The sequence below is a fragment of the Gossypium hirsutum genome, chromosome D04, assembly GCF_007990345.1.
Source record: "Gossypium hirsutum isolate 1008001.06 chromosome D04, Gossypium_hirsutum_v2.1, whole genome shotgun sequence".
In the NCBI taxonomy this organism is placed as follows: domain Eukaryota; kingdom Viridiplantae; phylum Streptophyta; class Magnoliopsida; order Malvales; family Malvaceae; genus Gossypium; species Gossypium hirsutum.
This window is the reverse complement of record NC_053440.1, coordinates 14,017,239-14,042,694: the sequence shown is the minus strand read 5'-3', so window position 1 is coordinate 14,042,694 and position 25,456 is coordinate 14,017,239. Positions and strand designations below refer to the sequence as shown.

Sequence of the window (25,456 nt, the reverse complement as noted above, 5' to 3'; positions counted from 1 at the left end):
GTAAAAGCAGTTAAATATATATAAATTAATTTAAAATTGTCAAAGGTTTCTATACTAATTTGAAATTTAAAATTTAATTTTTATGCTTTAATTTTGAGAAATTGAGACCCTATACTTTTTTTATTTAAAAAATTTGGCCCTTCCGTCTAATTTTACCATTAAAAATAATGATGTCAATGGTAAAACAACATTCTTAGCTCTCAACATCTATAGTTTTCTGTAAATTTGGTCCCTACTCTTTAAAAAAATATAAATTTTCTCATATTTTACATAAAAATTTATACTTTTTTTAATGAAAATTTATTTTTTTAAAAATAAAAAAATTATGAAAAAAATAAAAACTTTTTAAAATTCAAAAAGTAAAAATGATTTTAAAAACAAAAAAAATCCAAAATTAGATATTATCTAAACCAGTCTAGACCGGCTAGTTGGATTGGGAACCGATTAGGATATCAATCCGGTGAGAGGTAAAAAACCGGTTGACTTGCGAATCAATATGGTCTGATTGAAAGGAGGTAAAAAATTGATTAAGCCAATAGTTGAACTGATTTTGAACTGGTCTGACCAATTGGCTCCTAAAAGATCCATCTGACGAGTTCAGAGCAAATTTATTATTAAAAATAAAAATTATAAAAATTGGTTCAGGTGCTAGTTTAACTGGTTTTTTAGTCTTATTCAACTAATTTGTATCGGTTTGTAGGTCAATTGATTTTAAAAAAATATATTTTAAAATATAAAAATATTTAAAATTAAAAAAATGAAAAGAATTTATAATTATTTTTAAAATATAAAAAATTTAAAATTCAATATTATCTAAATCGAACCAAGCCGGCTGAACTATAAATCGGTTGGGGTATCAATCTGATGAGAGGTAAAAAAAACTAGTTGACTCGTGAACTAATACGGATTGGTTGAACTGAGTTAAAAAAACCAATTGAATTGATAGTTGAATCAATTTTTATAGTTTTTTAAATATTTTGATTTTTTTATTTTTTAATCACTTATTTACTTTTAACCGGTCATGCTGAGAATCAAATGGTTAGACCAATTTGAAATTGGTTCAATCCGTTTTTTAGCTTGATTCAACCAAGCCGTATTGGTTTGTGTGTTAACCGATTTTTTACTTCTCAATAGACTGATATCCTAATTGGTTATTAGTCCAACTAGTCCGATTGGCCAGTTCGATCTAGTTTAGTTAACATTGAATTATTTTTATTTTTTAAAATCATTTTTATTTTTTATTTTTGGAAATTTTAAAGATTTTTTATTTTTTTCATAATTTTTATTTTTAAAAATTAAAAATTAAAAAATATTTTTCATTTGAAATATAAAAAAATTTATGTACTTTTAAAAGGTAAGGACCAAATTGATAAAAATATGAATATTAAAGGCATAAAAAATTATTTTACCTTTAAAATTATTAACTTTAACGGAGTAATTAAATAAAAAACTAATATTTTTAAATAAAAATAATAACTGAATTCAATATCTCAAAAGTAAAATATAGAAATTAAATTTTAAATTCCAAAATATTTAAATCATAAAAATATTTATGTGAAAACCATCCGTCCCAGGAGGTCCGAACCGTACAAAAACAAAAGTAGCACCGAAATTTTGATACTCCAAAGCGTAAGTTTAAGATTACTCTGGAGTCCAATTACGTTGCCATCATTTGATATATTGCAACATTTGCATGCAATGCAATTGAGACCCGCGCGAATCGCTTCTCTTTCTCTGCGCACTGCTCTCTCAAAATCTCAACTAACCAAAAGCTCTGTTTCTTTGTTTTCTCGTTTTTTTTTCTTTTAATTATTCTCTTCCCGAAGAACATAATGTTTTACTCTAGAGAGCTCCTTGCTCGCAAAGCTTCTCTTGGCCAAATATGGTGATCTTTTGGTCTTTCATCTTTTTTCATTTTCTCTGTAATGAAGTTTCTCGCAGCAAAAAAAAAAAAAACAACAATAAGCTCTCTCTGGAACTTGAACTCGATGAGAGAACGCCATTGGCGAAGCTTCGTTCCCATAAATTTGCTCTGCTTATTTGAATTCCTTGATTTTTCTTTCATGATATTAACTATCGACTGTCAAACGTGGATGTTTGAAAATGTACATTCAATTGGATCTAATTTAAGATTTTTGGTTTCCTTTGAAAATTTTGCTCTAATGTATCTTTCAATTTTTATACTCTCTTTTACTTTCAGAAATAAACGTTCCATTGAATACTGATGTGGTGGTTTTTTTCTTACGAAAATCTTGTTATTTAAAGCTCCCTTTGGCTTTCTGGTTGATATAAACTGGAATGACTACTTATTTTCTGTTTTTGATCTGGGATTTTATTTTATTTATATTAAGGTTGCTTGGGACTAGGCAAGCGAAGATCGATCGAAGGAAAGCTAACAAGCTCGACATAGCTCGACTCTGGTTTCTATTTTCCCTTTCAAGTCATTTCAATTTCTTTTTATTGTCTTCTCCTTTCTTTAATTTTTATTTTACGTAATTTTTAACAGCGAAGAGATTCTAAATCCTCCGGTCCCGATTGCTCTTCGGCTCTCTAGCATTCTCATGGGTAAAAATAAACTAAATTATTACATTATTTTTCTCATTTTCCCGCCTTATTCTACAACTTCCTTTTTGCTATTTGTTTTCCTAATTTCCTCACTATTCTCTTTAGGTGGAGTTGTGATTCTCTATGAGAAAAAAGTGACGTTTCTTCATGGTAAGTAAATTTTCGGACCCTTTGTGTTTTTACAATTTTAGTATTAACCCTTTTATTCTCTTTACTGAGGTTTTAATGCTCTGGTTTCTCTTGACAGATGATGCTAATCGGTTTCTGGTAATTTCCTTTCCTTTTTTATTTTTATTTTTTAATTTTCTTCTTAAATGAGTATATTCGATTCTGTTGGTTGGACTGTTTTGGTATTAAAAAAATTTTGATGTTTTGAATTTTCTTGTGGGGTTGTTTTGAGGTTGAAATAAGGAACGCATGGAAGGTGATGAACGAGCCAACTCTACTCCCGAAAAGAAAAGAAAAGGCCAAGTAAAATCTCTTTTACATATGTGTGCCATTCTTTCTTCTTCTTCTTCTTCTTCTTCTTCTTCTTTTCTAAAAAATTGAAAATGATGGGATTTTTGGGTTATTCTGCCTGATTGTTTCCACTGAGTGCAGGAGAAAGTCCATTACACTACCAGAAAATGATGAATCCTCCATGGGATTCACTAATGTTGGAGAACTTGAAGAAGAAATCTCTATGGGGTTTCAGCAATACAATCTTAATATGGTGAAGTTTTGTGATATAAACTCTCCAATTTCCTCTTTTCCTCTGCCGTATGGTTTCTCTTGTTCGAGAGATGTTTGATGAATTTACTGCTTTTTTTTTTAAATGAAGAGGCAAATTGGCTTGGCTGTTAGGATCTTGAAAATGGAGTTAGATATAGTCCATTATATTATTTTAAATTAATTTTAAAACATATCAGTCATATGCGTAAATTCACTTGTTAATTGTAAAATACGTCATAAATGTTAGTTAATAGTTAATTACTTATATATTAGAAAATAATGAACCAAATATAACAAAGAGGAGCCGACCCCTTAAAACCATGGCTTCATGGGGTTTTAATGGAACTGATTCTGTTTTCCCAGATTTTTACTAGGCCTGGTGACTCGTTTCGGTTGGGTTGGCTCGGATGAAGCTTAAAACATAGTTCAGGTGTGAAGTGTAGACTTTTTCCAACCCAAACGGAGCCGACAATTTTTGTCCTACAAAATCGCAATGCAATGCTAAGTGGGGGACTTTTTCCCATATTCTTAAGCTCATTTCTCACCCTTTGTTCTTCGTATTGATTTCTTCCTTTCGGGGCACAGCCATGAGCCATGCATCTATTAGTTTTCCAGTTTTACAGCACTTTTTTTTGGTAAATTGGTTCACTGAGCTACGTTAAGATCTCCTTCGTTTTTCATCTGATCCAAATCCCATTCTGACCAGTGATCAGCCTGCCATGTTGAATGTTCATATCTTTAACCTGTTCATTCTTCATTATCAAGATCATGTAAGTGAATTATCAAGGGTAAAGTACATGCTCTTAGAGGAACGACTTATAAGTTTTGACCCACTTTGCTATTTACAGAATCTACAAGGATCGGTATATTCTCTTATTAGATTGCAGAGGAAGAAAACACTTCTAGACAAAGCGGTAGTATTTTACTTCTTTCGAAATTTTAATCCTTTGTCACCTTTATTGATGGGCAGCAACTTGACCAAGTCGATGACTACTATATTACCAGTGATCCCATGGAGGATAATGCAATCAATGACCACCATCAAGGTTTTCTTTCATCCCTTAACTTTTCTTGTAGATGTAGTTTTAAACATGTACATCAAGTTGAGAATGTTTATCATTATACTATGCCGTACACCAATCTCGTTCTCTTCCCTGCAGCTGATGACAATGACATCACCTTATTTGATTTGTTTCAGCCTAATTCCAATATTCGTGGTCAATTTGAAAGGTAACTTGAACTGGTTGGTTCCATGCAATGCTGGCAAAGGTTTAAGTTAATAATTCATTAGAATGTCTGAGGACTGAATAATAGCTTAATTTGTGTGACTACTGTGACAGATTTGAAGAAGCTGATGAGGGAACACAAGTAAACTTCACTTTAGATGAGCATACCCAGATACCAACTACTCCTATTCCATCTCCAGCCCAAAAAGAGCCTCAAAGAGGTCAGAGTACTATAATAGCTTTAGATGGTCAACAATACCGCAACCCAAGCTTTGAATGCGGCTAGTTTTTTTATCTTTTTAAGGGAATAATTTGAGAAATATGGAAAAAAATAAAGAAGCTTTCACTTAAAGCTTTAAACCATTTTGGCAGAACTGCTGAATGATATTTCCAAGTGAACTATTCTACTTGATTTGGCACATAAAAATTTTCTGAGCATTTGTTGTCATAGATGACGGCTGTTAAACAAGAAATAGTTAAAATGAGATCCTTTTAATAATTGGCTTTTGTCTTATTAACCCATCAAAAAACGGGAAAAGAAAATAAAAAAAAAAGAATGAGAATAAGCTTGATATTCATGCCAATCTCCTGCAGCTGGGGGAACCCAAGAGCGGCATCCGGAGCACCAGTTAGATCAACAATTTAATAAAAACAGAGAAGCCAGAGTAAGCATTAATGGGTTTTTTTTCTTGACAGTTAGGCGAAAAATCAGGTTAACATACAAACGTTGCTAATCTTAATCTCCTTGAGAAACCAGGATCAACAGAGGCAGGGGCCAGTAAAACAAAGAAGAAAGCCCAAAGGAATTATCACAGATGACGAACAAACTGTTATTTCTAACCATGTTTATCACTCCTGGCTTCATGACACTTCAGATATTGCATCCAGAATTCGAAGGAAGAATAGGGTATGCCCTGCATATTTGCAATTTATCCCATTCATATTCAGCATAATTATGTTGCATGCTCAAATTATTTGTTAGCCTCTTAACTTACACAATTGGCTCGTATTTGGTATGCATTAATCTGAAGCACACATCAGAAGATTCCATGGGGGATACGGATACTAAGAAAACAATTATTTCAAGAATCATTTATCTAACATAAGGTGTATATGCTATAAATCTTGCAGGGGCCCGCAAGTATTCTGTCTACTTTTAAGATAGCTAAGCTCATGGAGCTCCCATCTACTGTGATAATGGATGATATGCTTTTGAAAGGAAACCAAGAAATCTCTTACCCGGAACCACTTTTAGACCTGTGGAAGAAAAGCAACCAACCTCTTCATGACTCACCCTCTGGTTAGAATTCACCGATTCTTGCATTTTAAGTTCTTGTGGAGATAATGGAGGTTCAGGGAAGTTGATCAATATTATACCGTACACAGTGAGAACCTCACAACCACAGCCACAGTCACAACCACAACCACAACCTCATGAACCATCTTCTAAGGAGAGAGTACAGTCTAATTATCCAATGGATTATGTAAGTCTTTCAACTATTATTTAGTATGCTACCAGGAAATACATATATACGCCTATGTCTAATTGAGTTTGTGAATGTGAAGCCTTTCGAAGATCTCCACAGTGGAGTTGGTTCTCCATCTCATGCTGCTTCAATAGAGGTACAGCGAGCAAATGTGGTAAATAAGGTGACGCCAGTCGGAATAAATCAGTTTGTCTCCCCGGAAAACTCTGGTATGAAAATGCCTCTTTTACAAGTATTATCTCTTCTTTTTGGAGACTTCTTGTGGTATCAATTAAGCTTCATATGCATTTTACAGGAGATGCAGTAAGATACACGGGTAACTCAGTGTCCGGAGATGGAGTCCCCTCAGGTAACTTAGAAGTAAATATCGAAAGGGTTGGGTCCAAGAAGAAGAACGTGCATTCAACTTCGAAAAACAGTGGCAGTCTTGACACAGTGGTTGAAGTGTTCCATGAAGCTGACACTGATTACAAGTTATCAAGGCCGAAAAGGAAAAACTTGGAACCTGATCATGGTAATAAAGCCATCAACTTCTATTTTGCCATAGCAGTCTCTGAAATTGCTTTTTCATCCAATATGATCAGTAACAAATAACAACCCCAGTTCTTTCTTATTTACCTTTTTTTCTTTTTTCTTTTTCAGATTTCTTGGTGGAAACTCAACTTACAATGGAAACTCCTGCGGATGATCCTCCTGACATGATGACTGAGAACATCAAGAAGTATATTTTCTTTTTGTTCATCCTTTATAAATTGGAAAGTACAAAATTAACTCGGCTCTCCTTAATTGGATGCAGGCATATGAAAACACATTTTGAAACTCCAGGAGCTCCTCAAGTAGAATCTTTACAGAACTTAGCAGCCGGATTGAACAGGAAAGGAGCAGCTCAGCTCTTCTATCGGACATGTGGTATGCAGATAAACATCAATTACCTTAGAAGTGGAATTAATGAAAAACTAAGATCAGAGACCAAATTTGTTTGCAGTCCTTGCTTCTCAAGGTTTCTTGAAAGTGCAACAAAAGGTGGCGTTTGGAGACATTTTCATCTCTAAAGGAGCAAAGATGTGACGGAGGTAAGTAACTGGTAGTTTTAAGGAAAGGTTATTAGTGATGTTGTAGTGTAGTGGGCATTAACTTTATTTTTGTACAACCTCCTGTTTGATGCCATAACTTGCAGGTTTAATTCTAGATAGAATCTGTTAGGAAAATCATTTTGTTTGCAAAGATTGCTTTAGTTTGCCCTTGGACTATTATCAATATATATTTGCTGTTGGACTTCAATTCTCAAATGGGCTCATTCTAGACAACTCCAACCTTGTTGGTTTTTACCAGTCTATGGCCCAACCAAACGTTTTTCTAATAATTTCTTCTCTTTTTTTTTGAGAAAAGCAATAATTTTTTTTCTTATTATTTCTTCTCCCAGTCCCCTTCTCCTTGTGTCTCTGATTTTTTAGGAAAACAATTTCTACTTAATCTGGAACCATCATTATAATTTATAATGCTATCTTTCATATGAGTACATTCAATTTTCTTATATTTTTTGAAAAATGTTATTTATATTTAGGGTGAATAAATATAATAATTTAACAACTAAAAACTTATGTTATCAATTTGATGAGATGGTGACTAAAAAATATATTTTTAAAAATTTTAATGATTAAATTGAAAAAAAATTATAATTGGGTGATCAAAACAAAAAACACGCTCATTGTTATGTGGAAGATAAATAGTTATACCATCTAACCATTTCAAGCTTAATGATTAAATTGAAAATTTATATAGTTGAGTGATAGAAAATAAAAATGCAATAAAAATGGAATGACTTAACCTTACATTTAATATGTTGAACAGGAATAATTTAGGAAACAAAATATAGAAAAAAACTATTATAATCGACATGTAATTTGGTTAGTTAAACAAGACGTGCATGCAAGGGGGCGTTAATAGTTAATTTTGTTTGTATGAATTATTACCTTTTATTTATCATTTGTTGTCTTTTAATCTATATTTTATCTTTTTTATAATATATTATATAAAATTAATGAAAACTAAAAATAGTATATATTTAGGGTTGAGTCTGACTTTGTCAACAATAAAAAAGTAAGGTCTGCTGTAGTTTTTGACAAGGAAATTGCACATGGTTTTTGAAAGGAATCTTCTTTATTAGTTTTTTAAAGACATGAATGCTTTAAATTTCATCCTCCAAACACGTGTTTTAAGATTATGATTTAGGGGTTGCTTCTTTATAATAATAATAACCATAAACAATGAAAGAATCAATTATATTTGTATAAAGGGAGTCATGATTTAGATAAAGAAAGTGTTACTGATATTAAAATTTATACTTTAAATCTACCCATTGTCATCATTGAATGAACTTCAAAATCCATGATTAGTCTATATAATGTATTTTTTAAATATTTTTATAACACACTTATTTTGCTTATACAAAAACTCTACCTGGGTTGAGTAAGGTATGGCTATAAGCATGTGGTGTAGGAAAGAAATCCAAGCAAAGCCAAACTTGTCAATTTAATTGACTCCTTCAATGTTTGCCTTTTCTGTCATGTATCTTGTTTTGTTTTCTTTGTTTGAAAGCGGAACCCAATAAATTGATCTTAAAGGAAGGGGAAGCCAAATCAGTTTTATCACTTTACATCAAACTTGTCGCCCATTAAATTTCTTTTCTTTCTTTATTTTATCATTTTATGGAAAGCTTTATTTTACTACGTATCTTTAATTTTAATGATTAATTTGAGATTTGAGATTTTTTTTTGTCTCAATTTAATATTTGAGTTTGATTTCAATGTTCAATTTGGTATCCAAACCTAATAACATTATCTGGCTTATTGAAGGTTTGACACGTGTATTCTAGTAAAAAAATATATATAAGCACTTAATTGTAAAAAAAAAAGTTTAAGTGCTAAATTAAACATTGAAATCAAACTCAGATACTTAATTAAGACAAAATAAAACTTAAATGTTTTAAATGAATATTAAAACCGAACTCCAATACTAAATTGGATATTAAAATTAAAAGCAAATATCAAATAATAGATTAACTCTTTTATATATATATATATAAAGCTACTACTTCATATATTATATTCATATTATTTATTTAGAAATTAGAAAAAATTGGACATGATTTGATAGACAGAATATATGTTTTAGGGGGTAGAATTTATATTTAAAATCATATTAACTAACTTGAGTATAGTGTATTTAAAATAAAAAAATTTAAGTAAAGATTGATTTGAAGGGGTAATTAACAAGTGCTAATCCATGATAGAGACCAATGCCATTTTCATTTCTCTTTCGTGCTCCGACTTTGTCTTTCTTCTTATCAACATATTATGTCAAGTACTATTTCAATATTTGAACCAAAAAATCCTTTTTCAAAAAATAAAAATTTCTTTCTCTTCATCAATAATTTCGTTGATATCTATATTGGATTGTTAATTATAGGATTGAAAAATAATCTAACATTCATGGATATGATTATCTTATTTACTTAAATAAAATTTTAGATTTCATCTTTGTCCTTTAAAACTTCATTTTTTAGATGTTGCAAGTGTCATATTTTTTAGAGCTCAGTCGACCAACTAACATCCTTTTCTCCCAGTTAGGGCTGAACAAGAAAAATAGAAAAATCGAAAACCAATCCAAACCGAGGTGTTTGGACAGGTTATGGAAAGTAAGTTTAAAAGTCACAATTACCTGAAATCAAAATAAATTTTATTTTTTAATTTAATATATAATTAATTTTAATTTTTATGATATAAAAATAAATATTTTATATTTAAAATAGTAAAAATAATTTAAAATTTCTTGAAAAAAATATTATTTTTTTAAATATTTATGAAAAAAGACTTACAATTTTTTTCAAATAATATTTAAAAGCCATAAAAAACTCATTTTTTCAAAATAAGTATAAAAATCCAAAATAAAAAAATTTAATATGAAAAACCAAGAACTGAACTGAATTATGATGGACAATTCAAAAAATCCAAAAAACTCGATCAAATTGAACCAATATTATGCCTACTCCCAGGTATTAGTTATTATGTCAATACAATGAGTAAATGTAATGTACAAATGGAAAGCATCCTGCACTTGTTAGAGGAGTGATCCCTGTAGTGTATGCTTGCCTTATTGTAGGCTCGCGAGGTAAAGGGTTCCTAAAGGACTTTGTTCTCACGGATTCTTAACTTGCGAAGGTTGTGAAGGGGCTTGCAAGATTGGCTTGGCATGCTCATGAGGTGTAAGTATAACTATTGCCCCCACCCCCTAAGCATATGGGAAGTTATAAAGTGATCTCTCTTGAGACATGGCTATGCAGGAGTCGTTCATTATCCTTAAGGACGTTACCTTGATCGTTGCAAGGGGATTAAAGATATTAGTATGTGTTCGTTCGTGTGAACCTTAGGTTCCCTCTTGGGGATGATTGTTTGATGTTGGACTCAAAATAAGTACTATGGGTTAGGGACTTTCAAATTTTAAAAAAGCAATGTAGAAGGACAAGGGCGGGAATTAGGGTGAGATATACACGACCGTTGTTATAACAGATGTGTTAGGTGATTGTTATTGTGAATTGGGACACAGGCTCGGTCTATTGGTTTTTTAGGATGTATTGATGGAGTGTTTGACCTGCCACAAATTGTAGTAGCAATTTAAGTACTTTTAGGCACTTAACATTGTTTTTAAGTTGTTTCGTGTTTAATTATTGCATTTTCAATTTTATTAGCTTAGATTCAAATTATTACAAAAAAAATGTTTTTACACAATATTTCGAGTTAGTAGACCTATTGGGCCAATAGCGGACTTAAGGTAGTTTTAACGATTTAATTGAGTGTGCATGACACCTATTTTTAGGCCCAAAAGCATTAGGATCAACGGCTGAGTCACAACACAAGCTTACGGTGTCGCAACACAACCGAACCAACAATATTTTACATTCAAGGTTGTGTGTCGTAACAACAGCCTGGTGGAGGGAAAAAATTAATTAAGGGTATTTCCATCCGCACGATCGATATTTAATGTGATTAATGCATGTACTTGACCTAAAATGGGATGCTAACTTTGCCTATAAGTAGGATTCTTATGCTTAATTATAGAGAGCTTTTTCCAAAACTGTTTTAGGGTTTTAGTTTAGTACTTTAGGATTTTAACGTAGTTTTATTTTTATTTACAAAATAGTTTTATTTCTTATTATTCGACTTGGATTCAATTTGAGTCCAAGTCTTTGTTATGTAGTATTTTCATCATTTTCTTTTACGTTTCTCTTGCAAATGACGATATCTCGACAACTGTTAAAGGATTTCGCAGATCCGAGCACATCCAATTTATCAAACAAATCAATTTTTACCCTTCTCTCGTTTTAATTTAATTTGTGTGTTTTGCATGATTAATTAAATTCTAAAGAATATGGTAATTGAATCGATGAGTGGCCAAGTCATTTAGGGAGATTAACGATTGGATGTGGGAGTGATTAACAAAAAAATGAGAGTTTCTTATACAAGTTAGTTGGTATAAATTTATGTGTGCTTAAACCCTAGGATTGACGACCCTATGAAGTACTCTAGGTTAAACGAGGTTGAGAGATAAGTCTGACAAGTAAATCATGATTTATCCTGGTCAGGAAAGTGAGGTCGAGAGATAAGTGAGTACTGGTCGATTAATTAATTAGTAGAGGTCAAGAGGTAATATTGGTTATTTAATAACTAATTCACTAATAAAACCCGAATTCGGAAGTTAATTACAACTACTGAAGTGAGTTAATCTTCTGTTTGTTATTCAATAGTTTTTCGTTTGTCAACTTTGTTTTTGTAGTTTAATATTTCTTTTATGACTTTAATGTTTAGTTTTAATTACCTTAATATAGTTTTTAATTATTATTTTTTAGACCTACTACTGTAGACGGTATTTTTAGATTTAATTCAACCTCCTCTTGGGTACGATCCTTGGAGTACTTCTAGTACCCTGTTGTACATTTACTATATTATAATTTGACCCGCATGCTTGTGAACATCTTTGCTATATTTTTATATCTTTTTGTTGCAGTATTTCCAGTCAAACATTTGCACGTTTGGCGATGGTCAGTGTTCACCCCACATGCTTGGGGTGTAGTGGGAGGCTCGCAAAACTTTTGGAGCACGATTTTGCTCTTTTATTTTCTATAAAAGGGGTTTTTGACTTTAGGATATTACACTTTTGCCGCTTTGAAGCTTCAACAACTCTTCTCTTTATATCTTCTCTTATTTTGACCATCGTCTTTTCCGAGTATTGCTTCATTCATTTGTTTTTCTTTCACAAGAACATTATAACTATTTTTTTGTAAGGTTTGTTTTTATTTTCCTTCCCTTTCTTTCTTCTTATTATTCTTGTTGATTGTTTGTTGTAATGCTTGGACCGGGGAGGAGTGGTGTAAACTTGTCATAGGCTTTGAAGCTTAAGAGGATAGAAGATACAATAATAACTAAACCAATGATTAGTTACAACACTAAACAAAAAGATATAGAAAACTTGTTCATATGTTGTAGTCTCCATGTGAACAATTATGAGTTTGAGTTTATTTGCATGTGAGGCTTTAATACCTTCTGTAACCTGCTTAAAGGTCTCAATGCAAAACTTGCTCTTTATTTCTATTGTATGCATTCGAGACGGGGTTTCATTTTCCTCTACATCCATTCTTTTGCAAAGTTTTGCATGTTGGATCTAATGCCTTGAGTGTAGTATATTCGTTTGTATACTTGTATTTTTTTCTGAAAAGATTGGTTTAATAAAATTATACATGAATTACATTAATACCATTTGTATATTATCTTCAATGTTTTTTGCATGCAAAGCAAAATGGAAGCAAATATTAGCTTACTTGTTATATGATGTTTAACTAATACTCAGCGGTATTACGTGATCAGATCATAATACGAAAAATACATCTTGTATTAGTAGATGAACTTAAACATGTCCTTAGTCTAACCGAAAATGAGCAAACTGACTGAAAGGCTAATGTGTCATCTATCAATTCCAAATGGAGGTATGCTTTGTCCTAGAAGATAGAGACATAGATGTGATTAACTAGATTGACAATACATTAGACAAGACCCAAGTAGAATAGATACTAGATTATTTTATGGATTTATTCACTTGTAACGTTCATAGTGTGACATACCTTAATCCTGAATGGATGGTGGACTATGTATGCGTGAATCATATACTTTGATGCAAGTAAAACACTGAGTTCAAATAGATAAGAAACCGAAAGCTAGTGCGTTGGGTGTACAACTTTTGCGTTGGAACAACGGAATTGGAAAACACAGCGGAAAATAAATTTAGGAAAAAACTAGAGTTTTAAAAATTTCTCCAAAACAAGATCTTGATTGTGATATCTAAAGTAATAAAAACTTAATCAAAATTGTACATTTTTTTTCTTCTAAGATGAGCGCTTCGACCAAGTAGTCTTCTTCGTTGTCCTTAAGCTCACGTTTGTCGGGTGTGGGCTCGTTTCAAATTAGAAAATTTTCACAAAAATTCATAGTCGGGTAATTTTGCAATTTCTCTAAACTTTTGGGTCAAGTTGTAAATTAAAAAATATCTCTAAAAATTTTCTAGAATAATCTCTTTAGAAAATCTCTACAACTTTCTCTTGAATTCAAGTTTATGTAAATAATGACCTAAGGCTCTCTTTATATAGGAAGAGTTTAGAAAGTTCAACTATGATTAAACTTAATCACTTTAATATTAAATTAATATAATATTTATCAAGATAAATATTAGATTAAATTTAATATTAAATCTTATTAAAATAATAGAATATTTATCTACAAGATTAAAATTAAATTAAATTTAATATTAAATTATTAAAATATTATTATTTTTAAAATAGTTAATCTGAAATCAAATTCTTTGGTAGAGTCCTAGTAGGAGTGTAACTCTTCCACTACTCAACTATTGACAACCAACTACCATCGACCACCGAGATGTCACTGTCACCGTCGTGTCCAGTGATGCAGGTGCGACACCCTTATAGCACCCCGAGCTGGTTCGGCTGTTGTCGGTTCAGTCCGGGTCAATGACGACCCGACTAGTTCGGTCTAGCCACCGGTTGGACCGTCGGCCTAGTTTCACATACCAGGCCCGATTCGACCAATTTTTTGGTCTTGGTCTCGATTTTGGGCTCTTGGGCCCAATTTACAATCTCAGGTCCAATTTTCAAGTTCAATTACCCATTGGGCCAATTGTCTGACTTGGAAATTAACTTCCAAAAATATCATATTAATTTTAATTGATTTGATTAATTTAATTTTACTTTATCAAAATTAATTTTTCCAAAAATCACTTAGATTTTCTAAATTAATTTTTCAATAAAATTCTTTAATCAAATTCTTTAGTTGAATAATTCTCACAACCACCTAATTTAATTCCACATCGAATAAATTGACTCAATTAAATTATTCCCAAAGTTGTAGAATTTACTTCTAATTCAAATGCAGTTCGATCAAGCTTTTGTTGAGCTAGAGAAAGAACCAATCAAATATATACAATTAAACTCTAGTGATTGTAATTATGTCTAGAAGCATCGTTCCAATAATTCACAATTACTTAATCATAGAGTCAGTGCACAAGAAGTATCATAATTAAAAACTCCTTATTGTATACTCTTTACAAAAACAATTCATCCAACTGTTTTGTCCAATGACCTCGTCATGTGTGTGTTACCCTTATATGATATCATTGATTCCTTTGAGTTAAATTCATTTATTCAATAAAAATCGATTTTATCTTATTGTCAACATTGTGTCTTCTTAATGATTAATATGATCACTGTCAACAAATGACTGTGATAAATTCCTCGTTCAAGAACAAGCAACTCGTAGCTACGTTTCATATTTATCAATCCACACAATGCCAATAAGAGGGTATCATTAACTCTTTAATTGAGCTATGAATTCCACTGTTGTTAGTAAAGTCATGCCATACACAAGTCATGTACCCAACATATCGGCTATGGGCTCAATCATCTTTAGAGCATAAGCCTCCACTTATATCAAAACACATGAGTTGTATACGTATGGTCGGTGACTAACTCGATATTTAAGTAAATCACACCATGGACGTCACAAGTGAATTAATTCACAAACGGATTCAGAATTAATTCATCTTGGGTCCAGTCCAATGTACCATTCTACTAATGAATACATTTATGTCTCTTCTCGTGGAGTCAACTGCTCTGATAATCAAGACTAGTCATCTCCCCAATTGGAATTGTAGACAACATAATAATCTTTCTTAGTATTTGAATCAAATGCTCACTTCGATTCTTTTACAGGATTACTGACTTATTTAGATTATCTACTGAAGTAAGTTGTCTTTCTTGCAATGTAAACATTCTTACAATGCCACTTATCTTCAGTTTGAATTTAGACAATCAATGAGCTAATATTTGATTGTCACAATTTTTCTATGCATGCAAAATATAAAAGACATAAATACAAAAAACATAATAGTGAAATGTGAAATTAACTTTATTTATTTATTCATCGTTCAAATAAATAGAAAATAGTTACATGTTTACTACAATATGGGCACATTTGCCAACAGCAATGTCATTCAAAATAGTGGAATTCATAACCCAAAACATGAGTAAATGATATCTTCTCATAGGCATTACATGGTTGATGAAAAGTAAATGTGGCCATAGGTTGTTCGTCTTTGTGATGTATGACTTGATCACTTGGTTACCATGAGATAAAATAGGATCGTATTGGGGGAGCAGATTTATCCAAAAGAGATTAATAATATCCTATAAGGTTAACACATTTATAACAAGGTCCTTGGACGAGCATTAATTGAGTAGCTTTCGTAATGGTATGTAATTGGGGAAAGCTTAGTCACAATACTATAGTGGAATGACTTCGTGACTAAATGAGTTTATAATTAATAGGTGAAAAGATGAAACTTAATTATAAATCATTTGAGCCCTAATTACATATGTCCAATCGATCCCTCTGCTAGCTTGTTGAAATTGGAAATGAATTGCATTTAGAATCAAATGAACAAAAATGGTAAAGTTAAAGAAATTTGTTACATTCAGAAATGAATGTTGTTTCTCACTAAGTATGGAAATGACTTGAGAATTAATTTAAGTTTTTTGAATTATTATTTAATAATTGACATTTGAAAGTGGAATTAAATTAATTGATCATTATGAATACGTTGAATATGGAAATTAGATATATTTTCTAATAGATTCTTTTACGGTACAGTTACTATGACTTTAATGAAATTAGAATTAGGTTGAGAAATTTGTTTAACTGAAAAATTAATTTGATAAATAATATTTATTTTGGGGAATAGAAAAACATATATGGGTTGGATTAAATTATAAAGTGCTAGGTTAAAAGTCCAAAAAGCATGTATAATTGGACTCAATACAGGAACGACCCAAAATGCCTCATAATATGTATGATGTTGGATCGGTTGCCCTAAGTGTAGTATTTTTGTAAATATACACTTGTAATTTTTCCGAACAAATTGGTTAATAAAAACAAGTTCATTGGTTACATTAATATACTTTGTATAATTGTCCTTAATGGTTTTTGCACGCAAAGCAACATAGAAGCAAATGTTGCTCATTGGTTGTCTAAATGTTTAACTAAAACTAAGCGGTATTACACGGTCATATTGCAGTACAAAAAGACAACTTGTATTAGTAGACAAACCTAAACATGTCCTTAGTCTAATAAAAAATGAACAAACCGATTGAAAGACTAATATGTCGTCTATCAAGTCCAATTGGGGAGATGTATTGTCTTGGACATCGGAGCAGATGACTCCCAGAAGATAGAGATATAGATGTGACTAGCTGGACTGATAGTACATCGGATAGGACCCAAGAAAAATAGATCCTAAATTCGTTTATAGATTTATTTACTTGTGACATTCATAGTATGATATACTTAAATCTTGGGTGGATGGCGGACTATGTATGCATGACTCGTACTTTTTGATGTAAGTAAAAGCTTGAGTTCAAATAGATAAGGAAATGAAAAATGGGGTGTTGGGTGTACGACTTCTGCAGTATATAACGTCATTCACAAAAGTCAAATTCATAGCCTAAAACATGGGTAAATGATATCCTCTCATAGGCATTACATGGTTGATGAAAAGTAAACGTGACCACGGGTCGTTCGTCTTTGTGATGGATGACTTGATCATTATTTGATAGTGATTGACTTTTCATGAAGGAAGATGTAATGGTTACCATGAGATAAAATAGGATCATATCGAGAGAACGGATATTATCCCAAAGAGATCAATGATATCCTATGAGGGTAACACACTAATGACAAGGTTATTGGACGAGTACTGTGTAGTTACTTTCATAATGGTATGTCATTGGGGAGAGCTCAGTCACGATATTTTAGTGGAATGACTTCGTGACTAAGTGAGTTTATAATTAATAAGAGAAAAGCCAGAACTTAATTATAAATCATTTGAGCTTCAACTATATATGTCTAATCGGTCTTTTCGTTAGCTCATTAAAACCATAAATAAATTACATGTTTGAATAGAAATGAACGAAATGAATAGAAAAAATAAATGGGAAACATTCAGGAATGATTATGTTTTTCTTTGAAATGGAAAAATGGAATCATTTGGAAATGAATATAGGTTTCCAAAAATGAAAATGAAAATGAAAACTTGCAACTCTATATAGGATTACTTAAAAAATGATGGAAGAATGAATTTATGTTTTTGGACTGTTTTGAAGCCCGAAAATGAAAATAAATCTTTCGGTCATAGTGAACATGTTGAGTTATGACATGTTGAACGAATTTTCTTGAAATTTTATCAGGGGTAAAATCGTCAAAATTTTACTAGAGGTAAAATTGTCAAATTTTTATTGAGATAAAATTGGTGTGAGAAAATTATTTAATATGTAGATATTAAAGTTTATTTGGGGAAATAAAAACTAAATCGAGTTGGATCATATTACAGAGTACTGTGTCAAAAATGTTCAGGAAGTACTCATAAGTGGACCTGATGTAAGAGAGGCCCAAAACCCCTCATATAAGGTGGTGGAACGGCAAAACCCTAGTATCATTAACTAGGTTTTCCGCCCCTATATCCTAGATAAACTATGATATTGTTTTTCTAGTGAAAATAAACTTTACAACTCTACAAGAGTTCTACCTTCTTTTCCTATAAATAGATGGCACCAGTAAAGCTATTCACACAAAATTTGAGAGATTGTTATTTTGCACAAAAATAGAGAGAATTTATTCTCAACTATTACATATATTTTTCCGATATAACAATTCTACATGTTTTTATTAAAAAGAGAGAATTTTCGTTTTCACCCTAAAAAGAAGAGAAAATTGTTTATAGTTCTGTGTTTCAATTCAATTAGTTCAATCCCACACTTGAAGCAGTTCATGGTATGATAATAGAAAAGAAGATCGTTTGGTTGAAATTTAAGAACAACGAACGTCCGTTAAGCCGAAAACACAGGTATGAATTTAGTTAAGGTTTATTATTGTAAAAATCACAAACCGGGTCGATTTTTAAAATTTTAATTTTTCACTGTACAAGAAAAACATTTTCAAACTGAGTGTTTTCCAACATATGAGGAACGACAAAACCTAGTATAATTAACTAGGGTTAGTCGCCCGTCTCTCCTACTAAAACCAGGGGACTTTTTTTTCTATCAAATAAGTATTATTTGTATTATATCAATTCAACCAAGATTCTTCAATCTCTCCCTATAAATAAGTTGCACCGGTAGGGCTATACACAAGTGATACACAACTTTGAGATATTGTTCTCTAGCCAAAAATAGTGAGAATTTATTTTTTAAGCATAAATTCTATTTTTCGAGAATAACAATTCTACCTATTTCTATAGAGTGATTTACTTTTCTACTGAAAGTAAGAAATTTATTTTTGGTTCTATGTTTGATTCGTAAATGTTTGAGCCCACACTCGAAGCAATTCGTAGTATGAGAATAACAGAGAAGGTCATTTAGTTGAAAGTCAAGAACATTTAGGATCCGTCTCGCACAAAGCACAAGTACTTTTCAGGAAAATTTTATTGCCATAAATATCACAGATCGCCTCAATTTTCAAAATTTTAATTTTCTATTATGACAAAAAATAATTTTTTAAACCGATTTTTTTCAACATTGCATACTTATTGTGTGGCACCCAAGCAACTCATGAAAATGTCGTAGGGAGCTTTCGCATTTGACAGCTTTCAAAAACTTGTTCAAGCTAACCCTTGTGGATCAAAAGGAGGATTAATTCATGCAAGGGATTATGTAATTTACAAATAGGCAAAATAAAAGGGGTATCATTATCAAACACATGTTGAATAACTCATTAAGTAATATTTAGCTCGAAAAATATAAATATATTCTTATTCATCACTAGCTTGCTAGGGAATTCTCGTTTCCTATAAGGTGGAATTTACTCATAAGTAATACTTGTATTGTGAGGCCCCTTTTACACTAAGGAGTTTGTAGTGAAGTAGTTAACAAATTGTGGTTGGGCTACCTCCCCCCTTTCTGGGAATCAGAGAGGCTAATTATTATGAGGAACATTTTATTTATTGCTTAGAGAACATGTTTTAATTATTATAAGGATGATTATTTGGAATGAGGGCTCAACAAGGAGGATACAAATTTACCTCGTACAAGCATATGACCAAATCATCCCAACGGGATAATTTCCTTAGGAGGATTTTATTGGGTTTGGTGCAAGAACCTAACAACTTTCTACATTATTACACTAGTTGTCTAGAGCATAAATGGTCGTATATCAGGTTCAAGTTGTTGTGAGCTTGCCCCTTCCTACAAGTACCACTAGTGTTAATGTCACGAGCTCATCAAAGCCTATCAATGTTGTTGAAAGAGTTGACAGGGGAAGGTTTATAGTTATTTAGTTATAGAAGCTTCTCAAGCACAACCTAACATATTTGTTAGTGCTAATATAAAAGTCGATGGTAACATTCATCAAGTCATTAATCTCATAGTTGAGACACTATGGAGAACTCTTTTTTTAATTGTCATAGAAATTAACTCTGATGAGGAAAAGGTTCCCCTTAGTATTCCTCATTTGAGGTGGTTATAATCATTGAGGTTTACGCAATTGAGTAACTCTCAGGATATGGGCTCTAAGAGCTTTGATTCTAGTTATGATTTTTTGTCTTTTCATTTTTTTTCATTTTACATTTTTTAATAAGCTATTTATCTTTATTTGCAAATTTTTCTTCTATAGAATGCACTATTAGTTATGATATTCCCCTTAACAATCCTATGGCTAATTTGGATCCCACATTGTAGGGAGTAACTCCTAGGTCCTTGGTTGGTACTTGCCTAATAAGAAGAAACTCTTCCTTTATTGAATCTACTGGCACCAACTTGTGATTTAGTGACGGAGTCATTCCACTAAAGTATCATGATTTTACACTCTCTATTATATACCATTAATAAAGCTACTTATCAAGTATTCGTTTAATGACATTTTCATGTGTGTCTTGTCTTCATAGGACATCCTTAATCTTTTTGGGATAGAATCGATTCTCCCAATATGATCCTATTTTATCTCATGCTACACATTACATCTTCCTTCATGAAAAAGTCAATTACTAACACATATTAATTAAATCATTCGTCTTAAGAGGAATGATTCGTGGCCACGTTAATTTTCAATCTGTCATGTAATGTCGATGAAAGGATATCATTTACCCTTTATTGGGCTATAAATTCCATTACTATAAGTGAAGCTTGTCATACAAGTATACCCAATTTACTAGCTTCCGGCTTTATTACCAATTGAACTCAAGCTTTTAATACATCAAAGCATATGAGTCACACACATATAGTACATTACTTACTTAAGATTGAGGTAAGCCACATTATGAATGTCACAAGTGAATAATTCCATAAATGGATCTAGGATTTATTTTACTTGAACCCTGCCCAATATATTGTCAGTCTAGATAGTAATATCTAAGTCTCTATTTTCTAAGGGTGATCCACTTCGATACCCAAGATAAGGTATCTCCTTAATTGGACTTGATAGACATCATAATAATCTTTTAATCGACTTGCTTAATTTTGATTAAACTATGGACCATTTAGATTATGTACTAATATAAGTCGTCTTCTCACATTATGATCCAACCATATAATGCAACTTAGTATTAGTTAAACATTGGATAATCAATGAGTTCATATTTGCTTTGCGTGCAAAAACTGTTGATGACATTGTACAAAATATATTAATGGTAATGATAGAATTTTATTAAACTAATTTGTTCGAAAAATCATAAGTTCATAGACGATATTGCTACACTAAGGACACTAGATCCCCACAATTATAATATGGAGCAGCAAGCTTTGAAGGACTCAAATTGATGGTAGCGAAGCTATACAATCATTTTCAATGCAATTTGTCGTTGATGAAAAGCGTTTTTAACGAGAACCAATAGTTGAAGGAAGATAAGACTTCCCTTCAAAAATTGATTGGATAAAATCAAATATTAAAGAAAATTGAAATGAGAATAGATAAAGAAGATGAGAGAATTTGTTCATGAGAAAATGGAAGAAATCGTAAAAATGGAAAAGTGAAACCGTTCTTTCCTATGGCAAATAGCTAATGGGAAATTTGCTCTCATACCCTTAGGTAAATAACAATATAAACCCTCTTATACTCTAAATCTAATTTTTATACTTTTACATATTGACCCCTCAAACTTTACCGCTTTTACAAATTATTTCATAAGCCAAAGTTTTAGTTTCTTATTCACATTTAATATTAAACTGAATATTGATGTTAACTCGTTAATAATGAATTATGAAACCATTCCACGACTCATTCCCAGAAAACCTCTTGATTTGACTTTTCAAAACGACTCAGGTTTTGAAACCCAACACCTCTTGACACCAAAAAAGTTTTAGGGTGTTATAAGAGTGGTCCTTGCAATTTGTGTTCCCCTTATTGCGGGCCCATAAGGTAAAGAGTTCTTAGAGGACCATGTTCTCGCAAATCCTTATCTTACGAAGGTTGTGATGGGCTCATAAGGTTGACTTGGCGTACTAGCAAGGTGTAGATATAACAATTTAGAATATGTGGTATGCATCTTACCCACAAATGCCATATAAGGGCTTGGGTTCAAATTCCACCAAGAGAAAATGTTGACATTTCCTTGGTTGGTGAAAACGCTCCCGCCCTATGAACTCACCACCATCTAAAGCTCTCAGGAACTCACATGTTGGACCCTTTTAGGCTCTCGATGGAGTCAAGAGACAAAACCAAGTATAGACACTCTGAGCCCAATAGTGACTTGTTGAACAATCTATTAACTTTCGATAAACGATACTTTGTAGACTTCTTCTGGAACAAATCTGACCTCCTCTCAACAAGTATAAAAGCTCTCAAGTTTGAATCTTTATAACCTTTTTCTCTTGTAATATTTTCTTAACTTTATGATTGTGCTTTTGTAACATTTGTTAACTCAATTCATTATTTATTCAGCCTGTATGTGGATAAGTATTAAATTTTAAAATACTAGATACATACCTTCGCTATACGCAGAAATGTTATTAGATTTGAAATTATATTTTATAATAAATTTATAAAATAAAAAATAAAAATAATTTATAATTAACCATAATCATTATACTATTCTTAATACAAAATTATGACTTACTTAAATATGGTGAATTAAATATTCGTAATTTTGTCCCTATAAAAATTCTGATAATTTTGAACACAATATAATTATTTTAATAATGTCTACATATGACCATATGACACAAATACAAAATAATAAAAATAACTAAAACATCACAATATATATATATATGAATAGAGCATAAATGATTAACGTGTTAAAATTTATATAAAATAAGTTATATACCTATCAAAATTCATATAAATATATACTACAATTATCACATAAAAATAATACCAACATCATACAAATAAGTATATCTTCTTCTTATTTTATCTTTCTTTTCTTTTTTTTCTTTCACCACAAAAAAGTGGCAAATAAAATTCCTTAATTGTCCTTCAATTTTCAATTTATTTATGAAACCTCACTTTCAAATTAAGGAATTATATTGCTTGCGGTATTTTTTTTTTAAGTCGTAGTGTGGGTGTTGGTAGCAATGATTAATTCTCTTGTTGCAAGTGTTTTTCAGAGAGGTAAACGATTGATAATAAAATATGCTCCATTCCTATATGCGAGAAATCCTATCGTATAATTAAAAAATAAGATGAACAACTCTTGTGATGATAGTTGGAGAGATTTCTATATACTTAGATTTTGACAAAAAAAATATTATAAAATTTGAGACTTTACTTGCTTCCAAGTTATAAAAATTTGCACTAAAATTTGAAAAGCAATGGTGGCACGAAATCATTAAATATAATTCTAACATTATCTGATTAGGAAATACGTTTAGTAGAAACCGAAACCTGAACAACGATTAGGTGATTATTGGAAATGCAAAAGAAATTGATGTCTAATATAATAATAATTAAACACACAAAATTTCTTGGGTTAGGCCGCAAGCCGAATCTCCATCCAATAAAATATACTTTATAATTAAATTATTTAATTTAAAATCAAAATTGATCCATTGACATGATTCCGATATTATCAAATTTGAACACCCCCTAATTAACATAATCACTCCTTCATTATTACCATATGATTTCTGCATCTTAACTTTTAAACTTAAACATAAATTAACGATAGCATATTTATTTTTTGTAATTTAGAATTTGATCTTTACATTTTTAGTTTTAGAAATTTAGTCTCTTTATTTTTTCAAATTTTAAAATTCCGGTATTAACGATGTTAACATTATTTTGTTGAATTTAGATTCAATATAACATCATTTTTTTTAGTTATATATGGCTACCGAGTGAGTTTTTCTTTTTATTATTTCAACATGTCAAGCCAACAAATTTAACTGTGTCTTAACAATTGGACTTAAATTTTGAAATCTAAAAAGTAGAGAGACTAAATTTTTGAAATTAAAAGTACAATGACTAAATCTCAAATTTGTGAAGAGTACATAAACTTATGACATATTTAACTTTTTCTTTATGGAATGTCTACATCTATCCCTAACCATTCTCAACTCTTAAAATTGAAGGAAAAATGTCTATGAACTCACATCTTCCTTATTTGGGGCGCGGAATTAAATTATATATTTTTACAATAATCTATATCTTTATAATTTTTAAAGGATTCAACTAAATTTTTATTAATTTTTGAGACAAAAATATAATTTTATCATTACTAATTTAAAATTTAATAAATTATAAAGGACCTAAATAAATATTTTTCTGGCTAAAATTGTTGCCATCCCCTTAACTCCGCCCTCGATAATATCAACTGAGTTTACATATAATTCTTAAACAATGTCATAACATATAAAAATAGGTATGTACACATTAATTGTGAAACGTATATTGGAAGGTAGGTTGGGTGGCCAGAAAAATGAAATTATATTCCACGAATTGGATCTCTCCTTGATCTTGGCCATGATTGGAGAATGAAAACCTTGGAACATGTAATCAAATCTATTTTTTATTTTTTCTTATTCATATTAACAACAATAATAAATAAATAAAGTATTGCCTTATAACTTTCAAAGGATTTAAAAAAAAAAAGAAATAAAATACAGAAGTATGAATCATAAATACGACTTTATCAATTTATTCTAAAAGCTTTGTATTTTAATTTGAAGAAAGCGAAAGTGCAAGTAATATAGGGGAAGTAGACTAAGAAGTAATCATTGTTGGGTTGCTTAAAATTTTATAATTAAATTAAATTGAAAGCAGCGGCGTATAGCCCACACGCACATGAGACTACAACTCATTACATCAACTTTATGTATACGTCAAGCATGTGCATCTTTAAACTATTTTCTTGGATATTACAACTACATACATTATTTCCAAACAATTCCTGGTAACCTTCCTTTATTTTCTTGCTTATTACTAACAAAACCCTGATGGTATGTGAAAATTATCTTACCAATTTTTGAAATTAACAAATCAGATTTATTGGTTTGAAATTAGGTTAAATTAAATCATATTTATTTAAATTAAAGGATTCCTTAAAAACCAATTCATTATATCAATGCACCACTACTTCAATAGTTTGAATTAAATGTTATTTAATCATTCTACCCTCCTTTCTCAATTTTTTTTTTATTTTTTTTAATTTTTAATTAATGCATTGTTTTTATTTTCAAAGTAAATAATATAATGCATTAATTAGAACTTCAGAAATTTTATTGCTTTATTTTCATTAGTGTAATTGTGTGTTATTCAAGATTTATGAGGAGAGTTATTAGAGTTTTTCATTTTCCCCTCAATACAAATACAGTAAGATCCAAAAATAAAAATTACTAGCAGCTTTAACAAATAATTTGATTTTGAA

The 25,456-nt window shown here is 30.9% G+C and overlaps 1 protein-coding gene across 1 annotated transcript; it reads left to right on the top strand.

Annotated features, from left to right (window-relative positions):
- Positions 1–2,964: 2,964 nt before the first annotated feature.
- LOC121216086 (sister chromatid cohesion 1 protein 1) lies at positions 2,965–7,270 on the top strand. Its single transcript, XM_041091384.1, has 16 exons — positions 2,965–3,036; positions 3,166–3,329; positions 3,940–4,046; positions 4,125–4,139; positions 4,247–4,322; positions 4,437–4,506; positions 4,617–4,723; positions 5,097–5,167; positions 5,260–5,409; positions 5,634–5,802; positions 5,889–5,986; positions 6,069–6,198; positions 6,285–6,503; positions 6,632–6,710; positions 6,786–6,898; positions 6,975–7,270. Exons 1-16 carry the CDS (start codon positions 2,993–2,995, stop codon positions 7,055–7,057), a joined length of 1,695 nt encoding a protein of 564 aa, XP_040947318.1. The 5' UTR covers positions 2,965–2,992; the 3' UTR covers positions 7,058–7,270.
- The last annotated feature ends 18,186 nt before the right edge of the window (positions 7,271–25,456 follow it).